The 25195-nt window shown below is 53.0% G+C and overlaps 2 protein-coding genes across 3 annotated transcripts in view; one reads left to right on the forward strand and one right to left on the reverse strand.

The window, feature by feature from the left end:
* Positions 1-2795: 2795 nt before the first annotated feature.
* Thra (thyroid hormone receptor alpha) lies at positions 2796-24774 on the reverse strand. The gene is made up of 9 exons (XM_076871747.2): positions 24559-24774; positions 12738-13091; positions 10292-10359; positions 9447-9547; positions 7334-7481; positions 6514-6719; positions 5217-5363; positions 4501-4759; positions 2796-3659 (listed from the first exon to the last, which is right to left on the reverse strand). The coding sequence occupies exons 2-9, from the start codon at positions 12788-12790 to the stop codon at positions 3409-3411; spliced, it is 1233 nt and encodes a 410-aa protein (XP_076727862.1). The 5' UTR covers positions 12791-13091; positions 24559-24774; the 3' UTR covers positions 2796-3408.
* Med24 (mediator complex subunit 24) overlaps positions 24242-25195 on the forward strand; it is a 33521-nt gene continuing 32567 nt past the window's right edge. For both annotated transcript variants that reach the window (XM_076871740.2, XM_076871741.2), the window contains exon 1: positions 24242-24376. In XM_076871740.2, coding sequence (XP_076727855.1) covers positions 24255-24376 — 122 coding nt within the window. In that variant the 5' untranslated portion in view covers positions 24242-24254. The remainder of the gene's footprint in view (positions 24377-25195) is intronic.

Here is a 25195-nt window from a genome sequence, read left to right on the forward strand (position 1 = left end):
CCTGAGCCTTCTTGTAAATACCTGCTCCCTCCCCCATCACCATGCTTCCCATCCTCCCCTATTTAAACCACTCTCACTTTCCCCACCCTTCTCTGGCCCCCCATTTGTTCTGTTCCTGTCTCAAATCCAATAGTTCACAGCTGAGCTGGCTTCTGTGGTGTGTGCTCGTTTGGGGGCTGGGGTGGGACTATTGCCAAGGCTTGGGGGGGGGACACCTCTCCATCTGGTCAGTTTGTGGGGCGGGTACTCTGCCAGCAGATGGGAGGATATAGGGAAACAGCACACAAGTCTAAGGGGGGGTGCCCAAGGGGGTTATTTTCATCATATATTTATTACATAAATATATAGTAAAATAGACGAGCAACAATTACCATAAAAATATCTTTCTTTAAAATCCTGACCCAAAACACAACGGGGTGAAAAATCGCACATAACAGACATACTGATTGTCAACGTGGGGCAGGAGTAGGAGCCCCTCAAGTCACCCCTACCGGTCCCACCCCTCCCTGGGAAAGGGACCTACCTCCTTCCCTGTTTCTGGCCACAACCCCCCTCCCCCCACCCCAGCACCAGCTTCTCATACATTCAGTAGCGCCTCTGGGCAGTGTCCCCCTCCCCCCACCCAGGAGTTCCCAGGGCAGGAAGTACTGTCCCCTTTTGGACGGTGTCTATGTCACACGCCCTGCCCTCTCCCAGCCCTGCAGACCTGCCACTGGGGATAGGGGTAGGGGCTCCTCCTCCCCCACCCTCCCCAAGTCTGAGCAGGGAGGAGGCTGGATGAGGTATGTGTGTTATAAGTGATGGGAGGGGAATACTGAGATGGAGAGGCGGGTGGTGGGGGTGGGGTAGTGGTCATGGCTCTGGCACCCCCTTGTCCTGGCCTGGCCCCCTCAACCTATTCCCAGCAACCCATCCTCCCACCAATACTGCACCTGCTGCCCCACCCAGCCTGCCCTAGTGCCCCGGGCCAACACTGGAGGAGGCATGCTAAGCACCCACGTCAAGGCCATTCCCCCTCATTAGCACCAATGGCCCCCAGGAGAGGGCCCTGTCCCCCACTTCCTCAGCAGGGACTGGGACAGCTGCCTCTCTAGAGCAGGTGCGTGGCACTCCTGAGTCTCCCTGGCTCCTCCCCCATCACGTGTACTCACTCACACATTCACACACACATACACTCCACATTACTGAGGGGAAGGGGAAGGGCCAGCGGGTGGGGGATCACAGCTCACATGATTGAGAAGGGTGGCGGGATTCCCATGTGCATGTAAGAGGCCACCATGTCCATGGTTGAGAAAGGGGATAGAAAGACGGGTGGGGCTGGAGGAAGTGGGGAGACAGCAGACAGGTCAGGAACTCCACTAGGCCCCCAGGTGTGGGAGAAAGGTATGAGAGGGCTTCCCCATGGGACTGGAGGAATCCAGGAATCAGTACCCCAGGAGAGAGAGAGAGAGAGGATAGAGACAAAGACAGCATGGGCAGCATGGGGGCCCAGAGGATTGGGGCAGGCGTTCAGACAGGTGACAGTGTGCTCCTCCAGGCAGTCTACCTGGAGGAAACACCTGAAGAGTGGGGAAGGACACTGCCCTGGCAGACAGCGGAGCACTGCCTTTGTGTGTGTGTGTGTGTGTGTGTGTGTGTGTGTGTGTGTAGGGGGCTGTGGCAGGCTGAGGGTCAGAGTGAGGTGGCAGGTTCCCCACTACTTAAGACATTTGTGCCCCAATAGTGCAAAGCGCAGGAAGCCCTGGCACCCCTCCCCTGCCCCCTGCCCTATTCCCCATGGCTTCCGGGGGCATCTATGTCCACCCATCCATCCCTGCCGACATGCAGCCTTGAACCCAGGGCTCTCTGGTCTGCTCTGTCCGTCTCCCTCATCTCCTCCTTCCCACCTGTGGGAGGGCCACCTCCTCCCCGCTTCTCTCCCCTGAGGAGTGGGCATTGCCAAAGGCAGGAGGAAGAGGAGGGCAGCTCACCCAAGTGCAGACCAACAGAGCCCTCCTCACCAGGAGGGTGGGAGATGGCTCAAGCCAAAGTCCCTGAATAGAGAAAAGAAGAGGGGAAAGGGGTCCCAGGGGCAAAGGGGTGGCCAGCCTGAAGAGCTTCAAAGAAAATAGGAGGAGCACCAATTGCCTCCTCCCCTGGGGCCCCAACCAAGTGCCATCAATGGAAACAACCCCATTATATGCCTGCTCGCCTGCCCCAGTGCATTGAGTGGGGGTGGGGAAGGAGGGCAGAGATCAGAGAGAGAGCCCAGAAGACAGGAAACAGGGAAAGAGTCCTACAGGGGTGGAGGTTCTGGGAGACGCTCACACACAACCCCCCCACCCCCCACGCAGCATCTGGATTTAGCTAATACTGCAGGATATGAGGAGGGAAGGAGCCTGGGCCACAGTTTTTTCCTGTGTGGGTGCCAAGGTGCAGAAGGAGGGGGGATAGGGAGAGGCCCCTGGGGCTGGGCACTTGAAAGGGGAGCTGTGTGGGCAGTAGGGCAGGCTGGTGAGGGGCCAGCTGGCATCCAGCGTGAGAGGTAGATGGAACTCAGCGGGCACGAGTGGCAGAGAGCAGAGAAAGTACTGGGGTGGGGGTGCCAAAGGGGCACAGAGGGAGGGGCAAGGCAAGGGGGTGGCCAGGACCCTGTTGTGTCAACTCACAGCTCTGATCGGCAGCCCTACTCTGGGGAATTGGGGGGGGGTTCTCTCTGATCTGGGGGTAAGAAGGGCAGCTCTCAAAGTGCATGGGGATGGGAAAGGGGGGGGGATCCTTCCCCTCTGGCCAGCCTTAGTTAATAACTTAATATCTCTCTCTCTCTCTCTCTATCGCTCTCTCTCTTTTTTTTGTCTTTTTCTCTCTGTCTAGTTTTTCTTCATTTAACTTTTCCCCTTGCTTGGTTTCCAAAGTGCAGTTAGGATGACTATCATTTTTTAACCTCCAGGGGAGGATCCAAGCCAAGCCTTTTTTTTGCACCCAGGCATCTGGGAAAGTAGAGGCCCTTAGCCTGGAGGGGAAACCTAGGCCAAGGAACTGGGTGGGGGAATCTCTTGTATGTGTAGGGTGTGAGTGAGGGCATCTTCCCCCATCCCACATTCCTCTTATCCCTACAGTCAAGATGGCTTGTCCCTCTTAGTTCTCTTCCCCTACTTTCTTAGGGGACGGGGCCCCTGGGAACTGCAGGACACGGTCCCAGCCTCCCATACTGTCCTTTCATAGCAAGTTCATTTGTTTGCCCTGTCTCAGGGCTGGAGGTTCTGAGGGGGACCTGGGCAGTGCAGGGGTGTGTGGGAGCTGCATCTATCCAAGGATGAGAGGAAGGAGAGAAGAGGTGTGGGGGGGATCTCCCTCAGCCCCCAGCTCTGCCCCTTCTCTCCAGGCTCCTCCCCACCAGCTCCGCACACCCTCTGGCCGCCTGAGGCTTTAGACTTCCTGATCCTCAAAGACCTCGAGGAAGAGTGGGGGAAAGAGTTCGGTGGGGCACTCGACTTTCATGTGGAGGAAGCGGCTGGCGTGGCAGGCCCCGATCATGCGGAGGTCAGTCACCTTCATCAGCAGCTTGGGCCAGAAGTGCGGAATGTTGTGTTTGCGGTGGTTGACGTAGTGCTCGAACGCCAGCAGGTATGCCTCCTGACTCTTCTCGATCTTGTCCACACACAGCAGGCCCGAGCGGTCTGCAAAGAGGGAAGGGAATGACAGGTGAGTGGTGAGGGTCTGAGAGAGACATAGGTGAACATGGGGGAGGATATGAGCAGAGGACAAGAAGGGAGACAGGCAGAGGGGTTAGGAGAGATCCAGAGAAGAAAACTGCACTGAAGGAGATGTGAGGACCAGCCACCAGGCAGAAGGAGGCATGGAGCAATACATAAGGAAGACAGGGGAATGGGGAGGGGGGCCTGAGACAAGAGGAAAGTTTGGAGAGAGGGAAAGACCAGGGGACAGAAAAGCGTTGGTGGGCAGAGCGGTGGGGTGGTAGTGAGGGAAGAAAAGGGTTTGGAGGATAAGAGGTACGACTTAGAGATAGAAGGAATGGTGGACAGAAGATGGATGGGAAGAGAGTGTGGAAGGTGAGGAACAAAGGAATATATTAGAGACAGAAGATGGGAGGCAGAGAGAAAGAACAGGGCAAAGGCATGATAAGACACAGAACAGGGACTGGGGAACAAGTGATAGGCCTGGGGACCAAAGATGGGGTGGGTGACAGAACAGGGAATAAGAGACAGAGCGCAGGGCTTGGGTTGTAGCTCAGTGTTAGAATGCTTGTCTCACAAGTGTGAGGCACTGGGTTCAATCCTCAGCACCACACAAAAATAAGTAAAAATAAAGATATAAAAAAGACAGAGGGCAGCCTGGGTGATAGACAGGTAGCCTGCAGAAGAGGGAATGGGTCAGAGAGGTAGATGTGGGTACAGAGTCTTAAAGATTAAGAAAAAAGGAGAGCCAACAAGCCCAGGGTTCAGCCTAGCTCTGGGGTCCCTGTCAATTCCTGGGTCCTCCCAGCCCACCAGCAGGTACCTGTTGACATTAGCAGCACAGCCTGCAGCAGAGCCACTTCCGTGTCATCCAGGTTAAAGGCAGAGAGTGACTTGCCCAGTTCAAAGATGGCGTCGGAGACCACTCCCAGGCCGCCATTCTTGAGCTGCTCCCGCTTGACGGCCATCTCCCCGCTCAGCGTCAGGGTGTCGCTCTCGGGGTCATAGCGGACAGCAGCCCGCAGGGACATGATCTCCATGCAGCACCCCTTCAGGAGGATGATCTGGTCTTCACAAGGCAGCTGTGGGGGCGGCAGGGTCACAGGACCACTCAGCATGGCCCTCCCCATGCTCCAGTCTCTCCCACAGCTGACCTGATGTGGAACCATTCTATCCTATTTTTACTTAAACTTCACAGTTAGGCCTCCGAGGGGGGTCCTGTTATTCACCTCAGCCCACCACAGATAAGAAAACCGAGGTACAGGAGATTTAGATAACTTGGCCAAAGTCCAGCAGCTAGGAGAGCAGCCTGTTTCCTGCCCACAATGAGGAGAACGCTTAGGCTGCTTGGAAGTGGATGGCCACGGAGACTTGAGGGGAGAAGGGCTGGGGAGGTAGGCACAAGGAGTTAGCAATGGTTGTATGTTAGTTATAGGACTCCCTGTCCAGAGAACCTCAGAGGAGCATGCAGTGCCCTGGGGAGCTGCCCCAGGTTCCCTCCAACCTGGCACCATGTCTCTCCTCCCATCTGCCACTCACCTCGGAGAACATGGGCAGTTTTTTGGCAAAGTCCACCACACGGGTGATGGCCGGGGTGATGATCTTGGTAAACTCGCTGAAGGCCTCTAGGTCTACCTTGTCTCCATCAGGCATGGAGACGATGGGTGACTGGCCAATGTCATCCGGCTAGAGGAAGAGATAGGGGTCATCTGAGGCTGCAGACCCCTTTCAACCTCTCACTGAGGCTCCCTGCCCACCAGGGGGAGCTCCAAGGCAGCCTGGGGAAGAGGGGCCAGATAGGACTAGTTGTGTCCCATCTCTGAGGTTTTGGGGCAGAGGATAAACCCTAGAGAGCACTCCAAGTCTGCTAGTAACAACAATGGTAAGAATGGTAGCAGCAGTAATGTAATAATCCCAGTTGTAATGACTGACCAAGCGTGAGACTACATGTTCTACATATCTTATTTAATCCTTGCCACAACTCTGATGAAGATAAAATTATCACCATTTCACAGAGCAGGAAACTGAGGCCTAGTGTAGTTAAGTATTAGGGCCAAAGTCATATGACTACATCTTGATAAACATCTGCTTGATATTGGAGCACAATTTTTTTTTTTTTTTGGTTGGTGGGGGGATATTGGGGATTGAACTCAGGGGCACTCAACCACTGAGCTACATGCCCCAGCCCTTTTTTGTATTTTATTTAGAGACAGGGTCTCATGGAGTTGCTAAGTGCCTCGCCATTGCTGAGGCTGGTTTTGAACTTGCAATCCTCCTGTCTCAGCCTCCTGAGCCCCTGGAATTACAGGTGTGGACCACTGTGCCTGGCCGAGCACATGCTTTTAATAGTGCACTGTTCCACCCCATTGCACACTCTATCAGGAACCAGGATCCAGTTTTTGGTTTCCCCCCTCCACATTAGAACACTTGTCCATCTTCTGGAAAAAAAAATAATCATCCATTGTCACTCAGTTTTGCCAGGGCCTAACACAACACCTAGAGCCCAGCAGGTGCTAAAAAATATTGTTTGTTACATGACTATGCCCTCATGGTTCCCTCTCAGGCACTGTGGGCAGGAAAATGAGAAGAGGTCATCTCTGCACTAAAAATTTGATGAGTAAAACAAGCCCTGTCCTCAGAGAGCACCACATCATAGGAAATAGGTAGGACCAGAGAGCAGTGATTTTGCACATGATGTGCAAAATCAGGACCACCAAGGTGTGGAGAGTATCAGCTTTGGGCTGGATTACACTGAGGAGGCTCTCCATAGGAGGCAAGCCTCAGAGCCCACTCTCCTCTCCTGCCAATCGGTTGCTGCTCTCCTGGTGCCCCTTACCAGGAATTTCCGCCTCTGCTTCCAATGGCTGCCCTGGGCATTGGTGCTGCGATGGGCTTCTGTGGCAACATGGATCAGATCCCACTCTTCAGGAGTGGGCTCTGGTCGCTGCTGCAGAGATCGGATCATCTCTTCTTTTCGTCGCCGCTCCCGATTCTGCTCAATCAGCTTGCGCTTGGCCACTCGCTTCGAGTCATCTAGAACCACTGTTAACAGAGACAAGAGACTCCTTGCAGGGCACTCTCCCTCCCCTATCCACAGTCCTCTCAGAAGCTATTCTTCTAGTGCAGAGGTTGGGCAAAACCAAGGGTCAGAGAGGTTAAGTGACCACCCAAATCACCTAGGAGTTGGGTGGCACAGTAAGGGGGACAATGTCAACTCCAATTTGGAAAGATCCAGGGTAGTATTATGTTATGGTCCAATAGGTTATGGTGATTACAGTTTCTAGATGATCCTGCCTCCCAGTCCCCAGACAATAAAAAAACACCTTACCCAGAAAGGAGGTTTTTCCTGGGGGTCAGGATCACAGTGCTAGGAAAATTCTCAGGAGTTCATTTTACCCAACAATGCCCCTCTCTAAGTCCCATAAGTAGTGAAAGGCAGGTAGGCACTGGAGCCCATGTGTAAGACCCACAGAGAATCCTGTTCCCTTTCCCCTTATGATAGGGTATCAGGGACCAAGACTCTGAACAGTCTACCACCAACCTGACCTGGGTTGAACTGTGACTCTGCCCCAAGGGTACAATGGAAGGGAGATGCCATCCCTGAATCACCCCTAGCCCAGCTGAGTGGCTCAACTCCCCCGGCCCGTGCCCCTTACAGTCCATAGCCATGCCCACGGCAATGCACTTCTTGAAGCGGCACAACTGGCACTGATTGCGGGTGATCTTGTCGATGACACAGCAGCTGTCATATTTGCAGGAATAAGTGGGATGAAGGTTCTTCTGGATTGTGCGGCGAAAGAAGCCCTGGGATAGGGGGAGATTAAGCAGGTTCTAATCATGACTTCCCCTTCCTGGGCCAACCACACAGCTCACTGGGGGTTGGTGAGACAGTTAAGATCAGTGAAGGAACCTGGCATCCTCCTGACACCGCAGGCACAATGACCTGAGAAATACAGCCCCCAGGCTGCATAGAAGTGGGGTGTATCTGGGAATGGCAGAGGTAAGAATGACGGCTGCATTGGTGAGCACAGGGTCTGAGATGGTGTGAGAAGCTGTGAAACCTGAAGGAATAGCAGCTTTGGATGTCCAATTGGTATCTTATTTTCCATCTTGTTAACCCGACACTGACTCATTCTCATATACAGTATGTTGCTTGTTGCCCATGCAGGTGGAACTCATGAAATAGGAAAAGTGAAAGTCATGAAAAAACACTGGGTATGAACTCTATCAGCTTGAAAAAAAAAATTACATGTATCAGGATTAGTCTTTGCTTTAAAGGAAAAATCTCAAGAATCAAGACGGTGGCAATAAAAATAGCTAGGACTTGAATTGAATGCTTACTATGTAAAGTTTTACCTTTTTTTTTTTCTGCATTATTACATTTAACCCTGATGACAATCGTACAAGGTAGAAATTGTCATTGTTTCCATTTTGCACACTAGGAAACTGAGGCTTGGAGAGATTGAGCAATTTGCCCAAAGTGATATGGCTAACTAGACAGCAGAGCCAGAACTCAGCCCCAGGTAAAGGATAGAAGACATCAAGGTCTGAGATCTTAGATTCTGGGGTGCATTAAAATCATCTAGTGCAACAAAAAACACAAGATTCCTGGTTCTCATTCCACACCTACAAAATCAAACTCTCTAGGAAAGGAGCCAAGACATTTCTGTCTTTGGGGGAATGTTCCCTGGGACCCAGATGTCTTGCTCTATGCTACACTACGAGCACTGCTTCTAGGAGCACTGCTTTGGAACTTAAATCCCTGGACCACCAGATTTGGTTGACACTAAGAAAGTGAGTAACTTTTAAGTTTTCACAGATTTTTTTTTTTTTTTTTGGTGTGTGTGTGTGTGTGTGTGTGTGTGTGTGTTGCTGGGGATTGAACCCAGGGCCTGTGCATGCAAGGCAAGCACTCTACCAATTGAGCTATATCCCCAGTCCAAGTTTTCACAGATTTTTAAATGATCTGTTTCTTGGAAAGTCTGACATTTGCAGAAGGTGGTGATCCTGGAAAAACCATGCTGGTCGAAACAACCAAAGTGAAATCTAATTAAGCCTCCCCAAGTCTATGACCTTGCCCCTCTGCCTAGGGAGAACTTGCTGTTCTCATCTCCTGTGTGTACCCACGATACCCCCCAGCACTTGTTCTCACCCTTTCAGGTGCATTGGAAGCACCTGGGAAGCCTGTTTATAGTCAGAATCCCTGAGCTCCAGCACAAAAAGGTTCTGACCAAGTAGGGGTGGCAATGTAGCCTTGGAATCTGCATTTTAGCTAGTACTCCAGGTGGTCCATGAACCACATTTTGAAAAACACCAATGTCTGTTTCAGATCTGCTCCTCTCTTGTAGGCTGTGGGCAGCTGGAGGGCAGGGCATAGTCTGCACTCCTCACTCCTAAGAACCGCAAGGATGGGTAACAGCTGACATTTATCCAGGGCTTCTTATGTGCCTGGCACTGTTTTACACACTTCATGTGAATTATCTAATTCTACCAACATCTCTGTGAAACAGGTAGTATGATTATCTCCATGGAATAGATGAAGAAACTGAGGCTCAGGAAGGTTAGGCCATTAACCTGTGAGTGGTAGAACAGGGATTATGAATGAGTGAATAAATGAATGTTTAAGAGAAGAAAAATGATGATATCACAGGTGGGCTTTAGGTTAGATGTTTACAGAGCTTGTCTGTCATGCCAGGTGCTGAGGGACTCAAAGGGAATGAGAAGGGGGCTCAGGTGGTGGGGGAGGGGCAGGAGATGGCTGGTCCATACCTTGCAGCCCTCACAAGTGATACAGCGGTAATGATAACCGGTTGCCTTGTCCCCACACACGACACACTGCTCGTCTTTGTCCAGGTAACTAGGGATATACCCTGGGAGGGAGGAAAGGATGGAGGCAGCAGGCATGGCGAGGAGCCCAGCAGAGAGGTTCCTATACTTTTCCCCAGCCCCAACTTTTCCTTTCTGGCCCATCTCCTAGCCCGGCCTTGCTGAAGGGATCTCTGTCTCCAAGTAGAAAGGTAGAATCCTGGAGATAATATGGGAGCTAATTTTGTCCATCCCTTTTTCTACAAATATACCAGCTGTCAGTTCTTTTGACTGCCCGTTTAAGGTTCCCCCCCTTCATTATTTTCTTCCTTTCCTTTTTTGTTTTTTGAGATGAGGTCTCACTACATTGCCCAGGCTGATCTGGGCTCAAGTGATCCTCCTGCCTCAGCCTCCCAAGTAGCTGGGACTACAGGTGTGCACACCATGGGTACATTTTGCTATATCTAAGGCACAGAGGATGGCAGAGAGAGAAACACAAACAGGAGCGGCTCATTTCAGGAGAATACAGACCTTCCATCCTCCATCTCAAGCTCTGATTCTGGTGGGGGGTGTAATGTGAGGAGATCATGGGAGAAAGGAAGAGGCCCTCCTTGTCCTAATCCCTCCTCAAGGGCTGGAGCATGTCCCATATCACCACTCTCACCCCCAAGCAAATCCATCCCAAGCCCTGTAGGAGGCTCTCCCAGGGGACATAGAAGGTGTTAGAAGGGAACCTAGGCCCAGAGAGGGCCCCATATGGTTTGATGGGGCCAGGAGTACAGAGAAGGGGTACATGCAGCCAGGCTCACCTGACATGCTGGTTTTCAGGGAACATTGGCCGTTCTTTCTTTTTCGCTTTCCATCTGGTGACCTGGCACTGGATGGGGGCAAAGTGAGTAGAATCACAGAGCAGTCTTTGGATAGCCCTTTCTTATCCAAGAGCCTCATTCGATCTTCCAGGCCCAACTCCTCCATCTTAGGTCCTCATCCTACCCACCCCCAACATCAGCTGACAAAACTTAGAGAAGGATCCAGCTATCTGGTAGCTGCAGGGGAAAGATAAGGGGCTTGACTAGGGCAAAAGCATGTTTTAGGACCCCAACACACACACACACACACACACACACACACACACACACACACACACTCTCTCTCTCTCTCTCTCTCTATATATATATATATATACATATACCCCCACACACAAACTAAAGATTTTAAACGCTCATAATACACAGAATATCCACATATTTAAGCCTTCAGCAGATGATAAATATGCAAAAAGAATCATCAGAATATTCTTAAAGCTATGTATCATTTTGAACACATACATGCAACGGGACACCTGTGCATATGAATAACAATACAACCTTCAGTATAAACCCAAGGATGGAAATAGGGTCTACATATCAGTGCAACTTTCAGGGCATTCTCAAGTGTGTTATGTGACTTCTAGGATATGCCTCTGGACAGCCACCTAATATTACTACCCCCTCCCCCAGTGTGAATGTATTGTTTGATTTCCAGGTCATGCACACATGCTAAATAATCCATAATGATTGAAAATACTAGTCACCCTGTTACTAGCCTCCATTTAACACAGCAGCAAACGGTGACACTTGTGCCTGATGACACTGTGCAATGAAGTCAGAGCCAGGACAAGGACCCTGAGCCCCTTCATGCAAGGTATTATTAGCAACTCAGTCATTTCACATATATGTGGCTGGGTTCTCCACATACATGTTACATAACCTCAGTGCACGCAGGTTACATAAGCCCTCTACACGCATGCAAGGATTGTATAAACTTCCACACCCACCCTGCATGTGGCACGTTGCACGGCCCCTCCTCCTGGAGCCGGACGCAGCTCCCAACACACTGACACAGTGACCTTGGCCAGGGTCACAGTCACAGACAGCCCAGTGCTCCACGCCCCCTGGGGATTACCCCTGTCTGGTTCCTACAGGGCTGGAGGTCAGACCTTCCTCCTGCCTTCCAGAGGAGTTAAGTGCAGAGGAACTCGGCCACCTAGGCCCCAGTGGAGCGACTGGCTTCAGCAATGACCAGACTCATAATTGCTGTCCCAGGGACAGTCACAAGGTGGCGCGGGAACATGGGGGAGGGGCTGCAGTCTGAGGAATTGGGAACCTGCATTCCTGCCTTTGTACAACCTCTCAGGGCAGATTCTCCCAAACCCACATAAGTCTGGGCAGGAGCTACAAATGACAGATATACAATGACAAAACAGACTTTCCTTCTTATATCTTTGCCAGAAGTCAGCCTTTCAGGGAGGGGGGTTACTCCAGCACCCTGCCTAAACAATTGCAAATCCCCATCCATTTCCTTTCCTTCTCCAGGGAACCAGTTTTGAGCCCTAGGGCTTTGCCTGGCCAGGCCTCTGGCCTTCTGGCTCAGGATCTGATCTCCTAGGCAACAGCCAGCCAGCCACACTGCTCCCCAGAGTACCCCCACCCCCACTCTTTCCCTAGCCATAGGCACAAGCTGTACCCAGCTCCTGGGACAACATGCCAACTGGGACAGAGCTCTGTGCCACTTGGAATTGATGGGAGGGGCAAAGACCCTCTAGACTGCTCAAGGGCAGTGCATATCATAGGTAACCCATCCCTAGTTGTGTGGCAGGGCTGACTCCTCACCCACCTGTAAACAAAATCTTTATGGTTGGCCTGCACTTTCAATTCCTGGGAGGACCTCCATAGCAGTGCCCACCCTTAACCATGAACAAGGAAAAGCTTGTGGGGCTCCCAATAGATTCCAAACTCAAGCGTGGGTTATGACCAATAGTTATTGGTGCCTGTGCCCTGAAATGTCAAGTTAGGTGCAGTATGGCTTATGGACAACATAATTGCTTGGGGTCAGATGGTGAAAGGGCTGATAAGGAAAGGAAGATAATAGTAATGCCTTTTGGATCACACATGCCCAGATGAGGGCAGCAACACTGGGGACGCTAGAGACCGTTCAGCAGAGTCCAGGAAAGGGCCATATGCCTGCTGCCTATGATTATTCTGTTCTAAATCACTTCGCCCTTCAAAATGGGCACCTCTCAATCCAAATGTCTAATTCCCTGTGGCATCTAAACATCCCTCATCTCCTGGATAAAGGTAGTAGGCATCAGGGTTGCTGGCCTCACACCCATCTCCTGAGGTACTTAAAAGGTAGTGCTTCAAAGGGAGCTCAGTTTTCTTTTGACCAGGCCCTGCTGCCTAGGAGTGGGAACTACTAGGTTGTTAGACCCATTACCTGTTCTCCTCTGGGTCTGACCCACACTCCACCTTGCTTGGCTTCTGTTCCATTCACTTCAATTCCATCCAGGATGCCCTCCAGCACGCCAAGAGACTGGGGTGGGCACAATGGCCCCCCCGGCACACCCACAGGCCACCCACCCACTACCACCCAGGCCCTAGGGCACAGCACCCATGGTACCCGCCTCAGCACTTGGCCTTTCACACCATGCCCTGCACCCCAAGGGGGGCGGGCGGTGGGAGGGGCCAGGGAATGGCAGGTAGGATAGCTGGGGGGTAAGCAGGGTTTATGGGGGATCCTGGGCTAGGGGCTGGGGGAGTAGCTTCAGAGTCTTGTCCTGTCCAGAGATCCCTGTGGAGAGAAGAGAAAGGCAGGGGTGAGAAGGCACCACTGGCAGGTGGTGGGTAGGTTTCTTTTGGTGGCAATATTTGGGGCTTCTGGGGCTCATAATAAGATGGCAGTGGGCATGGAGGGCAGGAGCAGGGACAGGACCAGAATGACCTCGGATCACAGCACAGCAGTGAAGACTGGAGAGCCATATCCCAAGCCCCAGACATGGAAAGGTATGGAGGGAAAGAATGAGCTCATCTTGATTACCTACATGGGTAGCAGATAACAAATATTTTTTTTTTTTTTTTTTTTTTTGGTGGTGCTGGGGATTGAACCCAGGGCCTTGTGAGGCAAGCACTCTACCAACTGAGCTATGTCCCCAGCCCCATTCAAACAAATGAACGGTCCTTCATAACTCTCTATTAATTAAACTTTAGTTATTATTACCAACCCCCATCCAAGTTTTCCTAAGATCCATCAGTATCTTTGTTGTAAGAGGGGACCAGAGATGAGCAGATTCCAGCACAGGCATAAGGGCGCCCACAAAGGCCGGGGCAGGGGGCAGCATGCAGGGATCCTGAATGCTCACCTTAGTCCCTTAACAAACAGAGACATTGAAAGAAACTGGGTGCTGACCTCCCCTGCTGCTGCTGATCTGGAAAGAACCCCATAACTCTGGCCCCTCAAGTATTCCAGACCTCCAAACGAGGTCCCAAATCCCACTGTCCATTTTGAGGACCAGACTTTATTTTTTTTTATATTGGGAATTGAACCCAGGGGCGCTTTACTACTGAACTACATCCCCAGTCCTTTTTATTTTGAGACAGGGGGCTTGCTAGGTTGCTGAGGCTGGCCTGGAACTTGTGATCCTCCTGCCTCAGCTTCCCAAATAGCCAGGATTACAGGCATATGCCACTGCACCCAGAAAGGCCCAGACTTCTTGGTTTGGTTGAGCTGCTACCAACAAGGATAGGAAAGGACACTAATATGTGTTGACTGAGTGGATAATATGTGCCTTCTCAAGTGGGCTTCAGAACTTTACAGATGAGGAAACTGAGTCTTAGAAAACTTGACTATTTACTCGAGTACATATAGCGAGGAAGCAGGTGGCTCAGGAATTACAGCCTCACAGCCTGGCTCTAATGCTAGCCTTGGTCTGATAGCTGGAGCCACAGCAATGCCATTCCAGGCCCACCATCCCTCTGTACTGTACCTCTGGCTCTGGGCTGCAGATCTGTGGCAGGTGCAGGCATATGGGAGGGAGGGGGACAAAGGGTACAGCTCCCCAAGTATAACCTCCATCACATGGCTGCCGCACCAGATACCTTGCCCTGGGCCCCCTGGCCCCACCCCCGGAACTGATAAGGAGCCAGGGTAAGAGGAGGGGGCAGAGATAAGTCAACGCATTGAGCAGGGCCTCTGCACCCAGACAGCCCCTGGGGTGGGGAGTGTGGAAGGAACACAGAAAAGTGGCTCATTCTGCTTCTGACATCCCCCTCTCAGGCCAGGACTGGGCAGTCGGGGCTGGACAGGAGACTGGGGGGTGGTGGGGGGAAGCAGGGAGCTTTAGCCCAGGGAGCCGTCAAGAAAGTAGGTCAAGTTTTTCTTGGCTTGTGGAGAAATTCCTGTTATAAATTTATAATGGCGTAGCCAGCCCTTAGGGGTGGAGGTTGGGGGGGAGGAGAAGGAGTGGGTGGGGATGCCCAGGGGCTGGGCACTGAGGCCTGCTACTCTCAGCCAGAACAGAGAGGAGTAGGGGGCGAGAAAAGCTGTGGGGGTTGGGTTGGACAATAGAGGCTATTCTATTCCCACTTCTATCTGAGCCCAGAGGCTTCATTTTGTCTGTCTGCTTCTAAATGTCTCTCTCTCTCTCTTTCTCTCTCTCTCTCTCTCTCTCTCTCTCTCTCTCTCTCTCTCTGGGTGTCTCCCTGACTCCCCCCAGGCTGTGCCTCGGTGCTTGGCACACCCTGGCTGCGGTGCTGCCCCCGCCTGTCTCCTGCCCGCCTGGCACACTGCCACCACTTGTTTACAGAAGCTGGAAAAATCCACTCGCCAGCCGGAGGCCCAAGCACCCCCAGGGAGGGGAGGAGGCAAGCCCAGGAGTGGGCAAGCTAAGAGAGGGGCAGCCCTGGGGAGCAGGCCCTCAGGGCAGGCAAAGAGGTCCACATAGGAATGGGCATTAGCAGCTATCAGTCAAACTGGGCAGGGAACCCCAGCAACAGCCACAGGGCACAGGCAGCTCCTGCCCCAGGCTTTAGCTCTGGAGGACCCCCTCCCCCACACCCCACCACCACCAGTTGCTACAGGGCCGACCTGGGGCAATGCCAACCTAAGCCACCCTGTTTATTTCCCCTTCCCCCTCCCCAGCCCAGCTTTAACTCCAAATGTGTCTGGGCACTGCCAAGGGCTTGCACGTGCCTACTGGGGGAGGGGCAGGGTCCTTTTCTGCCCCACCTCTGTGCAGAGCTGTGCCCTGGTGCCACTCAGTGCTGCTCAGACTATAGTTAGGCCCTGGCAGTGGGCAGAAGACCAAGGTGCTGCCCTTATTGCCTAGGGCATTCTTGCCTGGCACTACTAGGTGTCTAGAATCCATGGGGACTCCTTGATATCTCTTCAGTGACAAATCTGGGCCTCTGAGGAAACACAGAGCCCATGAAGAAGGCCTAGAATGTAAGGAGGCATAAACCATGTGAGCCTGTATTAGTTGGTACTGAAAGAGGTCAGCGGGGGAAGGGGGCTGGGACAGGGATACCCTCCCTGAAGGGCAGCCCCTTTCCCCTCCTCCAGGGACCCAGCTTAATATTCCTAAGCTCCTTCCTGGAACATCCTTTGCAGAGGCACAGGCTCAGTCTCAAGGAGGTCAAGAGGGTGGAGCTACGGACTCTGAGACTGCTGTCTGCTGGACAGCAGGACAGTAAGACCCACCTGTCGGCTGGCCTGGCTGCCCACTCCCTCTTTGTCAGATAAGAGCTGCCTGGTGGCAGCGTGGGCAAGGTGCCCGCAGAGGGGGAAGCATTTCATTAAGCTTAAGTGCTTCTGTGATGGGGGTACAGGGATGAGAAGCCAATGCGGCATCCATGGGCACCATGCCAGGTTCCCACTGCTGTCAGTCCCACTCCGCAATCCTGCGGATCTGAGGGACACCCCCAGAGGACTTCTGGGGCTGACAGCAGGAACTGTCTGCCCCTAGGATCTAGCTTCAAACACTGCACACCATGCTGCCACCCGGTGGCTCTTACTCTGAGCTTGGCTTTGGCCCCACCTTTCTGGGGCCCCTGAACTTTGCCCTTAATGTTCTGAAGACAGCCCTGCCCTCCTTCTTGACAAGCACACACACACACACACACAGGGAAGGGGGGTGGCTGAGAAAAGGGGAGAGAGAGGAGGAGGAGGGGGCAAAAGAGGTGATAGGGAAAGAGGGGAAGAAAAATGGGAAGGGGAGAGAACAAAGAGACAGCACAGGATGGGAAGGTAGAGCTAGGGATGTCAATGTGGTAAAGGGGAAGAAGAAAAGGGAAGGATGGGAAGAGGGTGGGAGAGAAGGGGTGAGGTGGGAAAGAGGACAGATAAGGGGAGGAGAGACAGATGAAGGAAGGGAGACAAAGGGAGAAAGGTAACAAAGAAAGATGGGTGGGGGGTGCTTTGTGCCCCGCCTAAGTCCCTCCCCATGGAGGCTGGGGGAAGGGGGAGTAGGAATGGTTTCCACGGTGACAGCTGGTTCTTGGTGGCCTGGCATGTAGGCTATTAATAGTGCTGTGGGTAGGTTCACACCTCCCTCTCCCCTTCCCCTCTGCTTGCTGCTAGGGTGGGGGGAGATCCCTCCCCCACCACCCACTCCCAATCATCCAGCATGGATGCCCTGACTCCACACCACTAGGGCCAAGAAGGGCAATACTAAGGGACCAGGGCAGTCACTGTAGCCCAAATACACAAGGCACGCGCAGGCAGACAGGTATGCATGTGCAGACGCTGCCCCTGTGTCAAGGTGGGCTCCCACGCGCAGCCACCAACCCAACTGTCTGTGGGAATCTGTGGCCACTGCAGCGCTGCAGCAGTAGCACATACCCCACACTAAGGGTCAGATGCTTCTCTAGGGCTGCGACCGCTGTTTCCTTTCCCAGACCCCCTTCTCTTCTATTCTCAGGTATAGAGGGAACAGGGCTGCCCCACCCAAATCTGTTATCCTAGTGCCAGGAAAGGGGAGTGAAGGCAGGAAGGCAGGTACAATTTGGCAGGTGTGATGTGGCACAGAAGTACACAGAGACTTGGGCACAGCTTAACAAGCATGGAGGGCAGGAAGGGAGTGAAGCAACAATACCCTTGGGTGGGCGCTCCCTGGGTCCCCTAGGAGATGGGATTCTGGAGCTTAAGAACAGAATCTCATCTCCCAGCTATCATGGGGACTTCGAGGCTAGAAAATGGGAGATAGGGTGAGGGGTGTACATAAGGGGGAGACTGGTTACTTAAACAAAGGATTCTCCCTGCCCCCCCCCCCACAAAGAATATAACAGGAAACTCCCCCCTGCAGGTCAAAGACAGAAAGACATAAACAGGAGCCCTGTCTTGGGCCAGATGCCCAGTACTAACATCAAAGACAGCACTTCCCCTCCCACTACCCCATAACCTCACCCACCTGCTTCTCCTTCCCCCCCTCCTGCAGCCCAGGCCAGCTCCAGTCAGGTATTAAGGTGGGCATCCAGGACTGGGGGGTTACCTCCCTGGTCATGTTCAGCCCCCATGCCCATTGATGGATGACTGGGCTTATAGCCATGCTCAAGAGTTCAGCACCTTCCTTACCGGCCCACAGAACTTCAGGCCCCCTGCCCTAATTCCCCTCAGGAACGGAAGCAGGAGATCTAAATGATCAAGAAGGCAGAATGAGGAGCACCCCCAAGTTGGGCATGGCATAATCTCCCCACCCTCCCCCCAGCAGCCAGTGGGTAATTGGAGCTGGGAGCTGGGGCAGCTGAATGCTGGAGGCATGAATGTCACAGGGCCAAGGCGTTTGCTGCAGATGGCATCATGGGCACAGGGCTTGGGGTACTCCCTCTGCACTCTTCTAAGGCAGAAGTTGTCTGCCAGCCCTGGGAGTCTGGCCTAGGAGGGGAGGGAAAGGTGGAAGGGAAAAGAAAGGCAGGGATGTTCTCCCAGGCGCCCTACAGAGGCAGGAGCTAGCCCCCACCCAGGGAGAACTGGCAGAGGCAGAGGGAGGGAGAGGAAAAGAAGGAGAGACAGAGGGGAAGATAGGGAGGGAGGAGGAAGGAGGGAGGGAGGGAGAGAAAAACGGAGAGGGATTGAGAAGTTCTCGTGCATGTATATGTGAGAGGAGAGAAAGAGAGGCAGAGAGAGAGGGAGAGAGGGAGAGGGGGAAGAGGGAGGGAGGAAAGGAGGGGGGAGAGGGTGAGAGAGAGAGGGAGAGAGGAGTGAGAGAGAGAGAAAGCTAGAGTGCACCAGCAAATGCAGCTGAGTCTCCGGCACACACACGGACACGTGCAGACACACACACTCACCCCGCATGCGCAGACCCGCAGGGCTCCAGCACGGTTCCAGGAGATATTCAGAGCCCTCCCCAGCCCACACATGCACAAAAACACTCTCACATGGATGCGTGCACAACACACCCACTCACTGATGTGTACGAAAATGCTGATAGCCACCAAACCCGTCCCCTCCTCCTCCCCAGGCCTGGAAAAAGAGAAAATGAAACAGGCAGCTAGTGCTCAGACAGCCAAGAGCCCATCTCTTCTGAGGAGGAGGAGGAGGAGAGGAGGCAGAGGCAGAGGGGAGGAGGAGGAGGAAGACAGCAGTGACTGGGGGCTTGGCCCAATCACCAGCTCTTTGCCACTGCTGGGGGGGTGTGGCTGTGCCTTTGGCACTAACTTTTAACCCCAGTCCCTGCTCTCCAGACTGAGTGCCCACTCCCAAAGCAAGGGAGCAAGGATAGCATTTCCTGGACACAATAACTTCTATCTGGCTCCCCTGGTCTACCTAGGGAACTTCTAGCCCCCACTCTGGACTACCTCATACCAATCAGGAGGGAGGTTGCCATTAGAACCCTAACTTTGGCCTGCCAGGTGACACTACTGAGAACAGTCTTAGTAGTTCCTAGTGATATGTGCATACCCAGCCTAATGTGTGCCAGTTCTGAGAGGGGAGGAAGATCCCCAGGCAGTGCTTACCATACCAACCAGCAATGGATTGAAGGAGGTATCTTCCCATCTTAAGGAGGGTTGTTTGTTTTGCAGTGCTGGGGATGGAACCCGGCCCTTGTACATGCTAGCAATGGCTTTACTACTGAGCTACACACCAGCCTGAACTACCTTATGTCCTTTATCTTCAGTCTAAGTAGGAAGGACATCATTGTTTCTCAATAATAAAAACCTAGGCCCCAGATCACACAATTGGTGAATGGCAAAAACCTAGCCTCCCAACTCTCAGGCAGAGATCTTTCCACAGTCAGGCCTGCCTCCCGCCATCCCCCCAGAGGCACCAAAATTCCCCAAGCATCTCTACAGCTGTGAGAAGTGGAATTGAATGGGTTCCCGTTCCACAGCCTCTCAGTCACCCCACCATGGGGCATCCATCATTGTCCTTGCTTCACCTTGAAGGGCAGAGGCTGGATAAAAGGGGATTGGGGAAGAGGGGATCCTGATCATCAGACTCAAAATAGGAAAGAGACACCACAGGAGAGACCCAGGATCTCCAGGTACCAGGCCCACCATGCTGGTCCTTCCTCAGGGTCTCAGTTTCTCTCTGCCACCACCCTTCATATTAATGCCTGCTCTGTGCAGGGAAGTGGAATCTGGCATCTGTCAGCCAGGAATGGGTCCTGGTAGCTGCAGTACTGGGTCCCTGAGAGGAAGGGTGCTGCCTCCTCCCTGAGCTCTGTGCTATACCTACACAGGAGAAGGGAGAGAACTTGGGGAGAAGTGAAGACTTTCTTTGTTATCTCTCTGCCCCTTCACTCAGACTTGTCCCAAGAGAGATGTAGCTATGTACAAAGATTCATGCATGTTCCCTTAGCTAAGGAGGTGTGTCCCAGGCTGAGATGCCAAGGACTTCTTTTTTTTTTTTTTTTTTAACTTTTAAAAAAAATTTTATTTGAACGTGGACACAATGCCTTTATTTTACTTATGTGGTGCTGAGGTTCAAACCCAGTGCCCCACGCACATGAGGCAAGCACTCTACCACTCCACCACTGAGCCACAACCCCTGCTCCCAAGGACTTTTTTTTTTTTTTTTTAATACTTTTTTAGTTGTAGATGGGCACAATACATTTATTTATTTAGCTTTATGTGATACTGAGGATGGAACCCAGGGCCTCACACATGCTAGGTGAGTGCTCTACCGCTGAGCCACAACCCCAGCCCCTCCCAAGGACTTCCTTTAAGCTAAAAGGAGAGAGTCAAGGAGGGTGGGCAAGGGAATCTGCCTTGGGCTCCATACACTTTTTCATGGTTGCAAAAATGTATAGGAAAAAAAAAAGATTTGATGTGAGGGATTGAGGAAGTTATAAACTGGAGACCCAATGTCCCCCACCCTAGTTCCATTCCTTTTCCTGTGATGTCTAGGAGACTCAATTTTCTATCACACTTTTCTAAGAAATCTTGGGAACCCCAGGCCCACAGGTTTCTTCGTCTACTGTAAAGCTTACACATATAGCTTGGTATGAGTGTACCAAGGTACTCCCCCCGCCCTTTTTTTGTAATGGGGTGGTTGAACCCAGGGGTACTATACTACTGAGCTAAATATCCAGCTCTTTTTTTAATTTTATATTTTTATTTTGAGGTCAGGATCTTGCTAAGTTGCTCAAGCTAGCCTTGAACTTGAGATCCTCCTGCCTCAGCCTCCAGAGTTGCTGGAACTGCAAGCATGTGCCACCATGCCTGACCCAGACACTTTTAAAATCATTTTATGTATTTTAACTTCTCTAAAAGACAAAAAGCTAAATGAGGTAGAGATTACCATCCCCAATTTATAGATAAGAGGGAAGTTAATCACTCTGTGCAAGGTCACAAAACCAGCAAGAGGCAGAGGTGGGATTCAAACCCAGGGAGTCTCTAGAAAAAGAAAGAAAAAAAAAATCTCTGCAGGCTGGGGATATAGCTCAGTTGGTAGAGTGCTTGCTTTGCATGCACAAGACTCTGGATTCAATCCCCAGCACCACAAAAATAAATAAATAAATCCCTGATCTACTGGGGAAAGGATACCTTGCTCTTTCATCTTGCTAAGTGTCTCCTGTGACCAAGCCTCAGTTTTCCTTCCTGTGGCAGCCCAAGGAGTCTCCACAATGGAATCATTAGCAGTACCTCCTCATCCAAGTAGGCCAAGGCTAGAAGGAAGCATGGCCAGAAATGTTTGGTGCCTCCCTGGGCTTTGGGTCTCCTGCCCTTGTGCCCACTGCCCTTTCTGCCCTCTCTGGGCTGGAACCTGCTGGTATGTGACAGGGCCTCACTGAGCCCCACAGATTCTGAACAGCTGTACCCTCAGAACCAGGCTTGAGCCTAAGCAAGAAGGACACAGCTGTTGGGCATCTCTGAGGTGGGTCTCAGCTGCCAGGGGTGTGGAGAAAGGCCATTGCAAGTCCTGATGTGGACCCAACTGACCTAGTCCTGCCAACTCCAGCCAATATCCACTGGCCTGGGTCAGTGAGGAGGCCTCACTGGCTTGTTTAGGAGCTACAATCTGCACAGCAAGGGTGTCCACAGAACTGGTGTCCCCTGGCTGGACCTGCCAACCTAAGGGGTCAGCATGGACAGTAGCTGACCACCCCTTCCCCCTTTCCCAGCCCCTAAAACTTGCTGGTCAGCTGCAGCTGCAGCACTAAGGAAGTGCAGGATGTCCTGAGCAGCCAGCTGAGCCCCCCAGCCCCCCACCCCCACCACAACCTCCCGCTGACCCCAGAGGCTGGGCGGGCAGGGCAGAGGGCCACAGTTTGAGTATTAACAACTGGAAAAGTATGAAGAACAGTCGCTGCCAGTTCCCAGCTTGAGAAAAGAGGCTGTGGCAGAAACAGAAACAAGGACAGGATGAGAGAGAGTTACAGACTGGCAGAAGAACAAGAGAGGGAGAATCAGACACCCCAAGACAGAGCAACAGAGAGACAGCATTAGAGAGAAATTCCAAGTCAAAAATACACATCACTCACGCAGACACTCGCCAGCCTAGGGCCTCCCAAGGAAAGCTTCCAAGTTTGGACAGGAGAGCCGAGGTGGGAAAAGGGGCGGACTCCCGGTGGGAGGCAGGCACTCAGCTGGGAGCAACAGAGGGTCCCAAAGAAAGGCCCAGGCAAATAACCCCTAGCAGGGGCAGTTAGGTTCCTTTTGGCTTTTAGGGTAGGGTTTAGAGATCTGCTCCTTAGGAACCAGTTCTTCCCAAGACACCCTCCTCCCGGAGCAACCAGGACAATCCCAGCTGCTAGAAGTCACTGGACACTGTTTTGGGTCCATGATTCGGCCCTCTGGAACCCCCCTGTGCCCACTTGCTCTTGTTTCTCTGACCTTCCAAAAGGAAAAAAAAAAAAGCCCATTGCCAACAGTGCTGAGTCTAAAGGAAGCAGACAGAAAGAAGGTGAAGGAAAAAGTCTATGATCCTGTGCATCTAGGTGTATGCCAGGCAGCCCTGGTGCAATGTGTGCACCCGGGGCTGTCTGAACACTGCTGGCGTGAACCTGTGACTGTGTGGACTGGAGCCTTGTGCATGCATCCTGCACCTGAGTCCGTGGGATTGTGCGCAAATAAATGCACCTGTGTCTGGAGTTCCCACAGTCAATCAATTAACAAGTGTTTACAGAGTACATCCTGGGCTAGGTTCTGAGAGGGATCCAGAACTATTCCAATGATTCTTTCAGGTCTCAAGGAGCTTGCCATCTAGTAACAGTGGTATGACAAGCAATAGTGACTGGAATGTGTTATTGAGAATGTAATCTTTGCACCATTATGCAGGAAAGTCTTTTCATTCAAATTTTATTTTTTCAGGAGCAGGGTTGTTTCTTTTTTTTTTTTTTCTTTCTTTCTATAGAACCTCTGTGTTCCACAGTAAGAGTCCAGAAAATACTTGTTGCTAAGTTGTGTACACATGTACTGATGTGTAGCTGCATTTGTGTTTGAGTGACAACAACTGCCACAGCAGGCGATGATGACTTGGTGACTGGGCACATGTGAGCACGTGTGTGCTTGTGAGTGACAGGGTCTTTTGTAATTGTGCGGGCTGTGTGCAAATGCTCTGTGAGCATGCATGCATGCGATAGTGACTTTTTCTGTGTGGGTGACAGTGACTCCTCCTTGCCCCTGCATGTGACAGCATCTCTGTGTGACCCTGTGCCTGGGTACATGCATGGATTGGTCTCCCTGCTCTTGGTCTCCCGTGGGTGTGTCCCACCCTGAGCTCCACAGTGCATCAGCAGGCAGCCTCTTCCCTTGTCCCCATGTGGGTGTGTCCAGCAGCTCCTGTCCTTGAGTCTGCCTAGGTATCTCTGGGTAGTTGTCTGTGTGGACATATCTGTGTCTGCATGCCACCTTTGCTCCCCTTTTCATCTTGCAACCCCCTTTATTCCCCCACCCCTGGGGCTGGAGCCAGTATTGAGAGGCAGGTTCCCATTTTACTAGCTTTCCTTCTATGTGCCCACCCCTCCAATCCCTGGAATTGATGGCTCTTTCCATTGCTTGTCATCCCTCCAGGCCTTCCTTTCACATTGGACAAGGGAGGGCCATAGACAGAGAAGGGGCACCAGAGACACGTTGCAAAGGGAGGGAAACAAGGAGGGGGCACACAACACAGCTCTATTCCTTCCTCTCTGCCCCAGCCATGCCAGCCAGCAACTCTCCTAAGTCATCTAGGGACCATCAAGTACATCCCCACCACTACATGCACACACTCCCCCCACCCCACCCCACCAGCCTCGTTTTTTTGCAATTAGTAATGTTGCAACCAGAAAGCCATGCTCAATTGGGGAGGCGGGTGAGGGAAGGGGGACTTCCCTCTCCTCCGATCCACGCAAACCTCCCCCCCACCACCACTACCACCGCACTCACACTGCCCTCCGCAGCTGGAGGCAGCTTTTGCAAAGGCCACTCGGCCTCCGAGGCTAGGGGTGGGGGCTGGTGGGGGCAGTCCTCCGGCGCACCGTAAACAAACCGCGGCGCGGCGGGCGGGGGAGCTCCGGCAGCGGGGCCCGGCCTGGGAATGCGCAGCAGACCGGCCGGACAGAGGCCGGGCGGGCCCTCGAGGGGGAGGCCCAGACGCCATCTCCTTCGGCGAACCCCGGGGCCCACCGACCTCCCAGCAGCACCTCCCTTCCCCAGGGCGTAAGTTGCAAGCTCCCAGGCTGTGACAGGGTCACCGGGGCGCCTGGAAAGGCTGAAGCTGGCAGCGGGTACCCCCTGGGCGCCCCCAGCCCGCCTGCAAGCTGCCCACAGAGACCCGCGGCTTTGCATAATCAATCGCGATACATTTGCATATTAATACCCCCTCGCTCCCTCCTCCTTACCTCGGCGTGGCGCGCTGGACCGGGCTGGGCAACGACGCTGGGGTCTCAGCGCCCCGTACCGGGGGCGTCCATGGGGGGCCGGTGGGGCCCGGGCCGCCCGCCTCCAGCGCCCGGGTGTGAGAGCGAGTGAGCGCGGGGGGGCGGGGGGCGAGTGTGGCGGCCCCGCGGCTCCTCCGGCAGAGGCGGCGGCCGCTCTGGCTCCTCCCTCCTCCGCCCCGCTCGGGCTGGGGCTCAGGCTCTGGATCTGCGCGCCAGGCTGGCTCGCGGCTGCTCCCTGCAGGCCGCCTTGCAGCCGCCGGCCCCCGCCCCCCGCCCCCCGCCGCGCCCCGGGACCCTGGCCAGCGGCTCGGCTGCTCCCCGGCCGCCCGGGCCCCTGCCGGGCTCGGACTCGGCTTCCCACTTCGACGGCTCCGGCTGGAGTGGTACTTGGTGACATGATTTGGAAAAGATGTCATTTAAAAAACAGCCTTTGCTTTTTGAGGGAATTGGGGGTTTGAGGGTTTGCACCTTGGGGTGGGGGAGGAAGTATTGAAGAGCTGCTTCCACCTAATAAATTGGGAAAGAAGGCCAAATATAAAACGCTTAGAGGTATAGAGTATGTTTCGGAGTTCGGGTCCCTTATCTACCAGTAACTCAC

Source organism: Callospermophilus lateralis, chromosome 11 (genome assembly GCF_048772815.1).
Source record: "Callospermophilus lateralis isolate mCalLat2 chromosome 11, mCalLat2.hap1, whole genome shotgun sequence".
NCBI lineage: Eukaryota > Metazoa > Chordata > Mammalia > Rodentia > Sciuridae > Callospermophilus > Callospermophilus lateralis.

Bases quoted from the DNA above. Each gene is read 5' to 3' on its own strand.
- Thra (XM_076871747.2), bottom strand. From the start codon at position 12,790: ATGGAACAGAAGCCAAGCAAGGTGGAGTGTGGGTCAGACCCAGAGGAG. The intron at 10,360-12,737 runs GTAATGGGTCTA...GCCCCCATCCAG, and splicing joins TCAGACCCAGAGGAGAACAG to TGCCAGGTCACCAGATGGAA. The intron at 7,482-9,446 runs GTATGGACCAGC...CCCCTATCCCAG, and splicing joins TCACTTGTGAGGGCTGCAAG to GGCTTCTTTCGCCGCACAAT.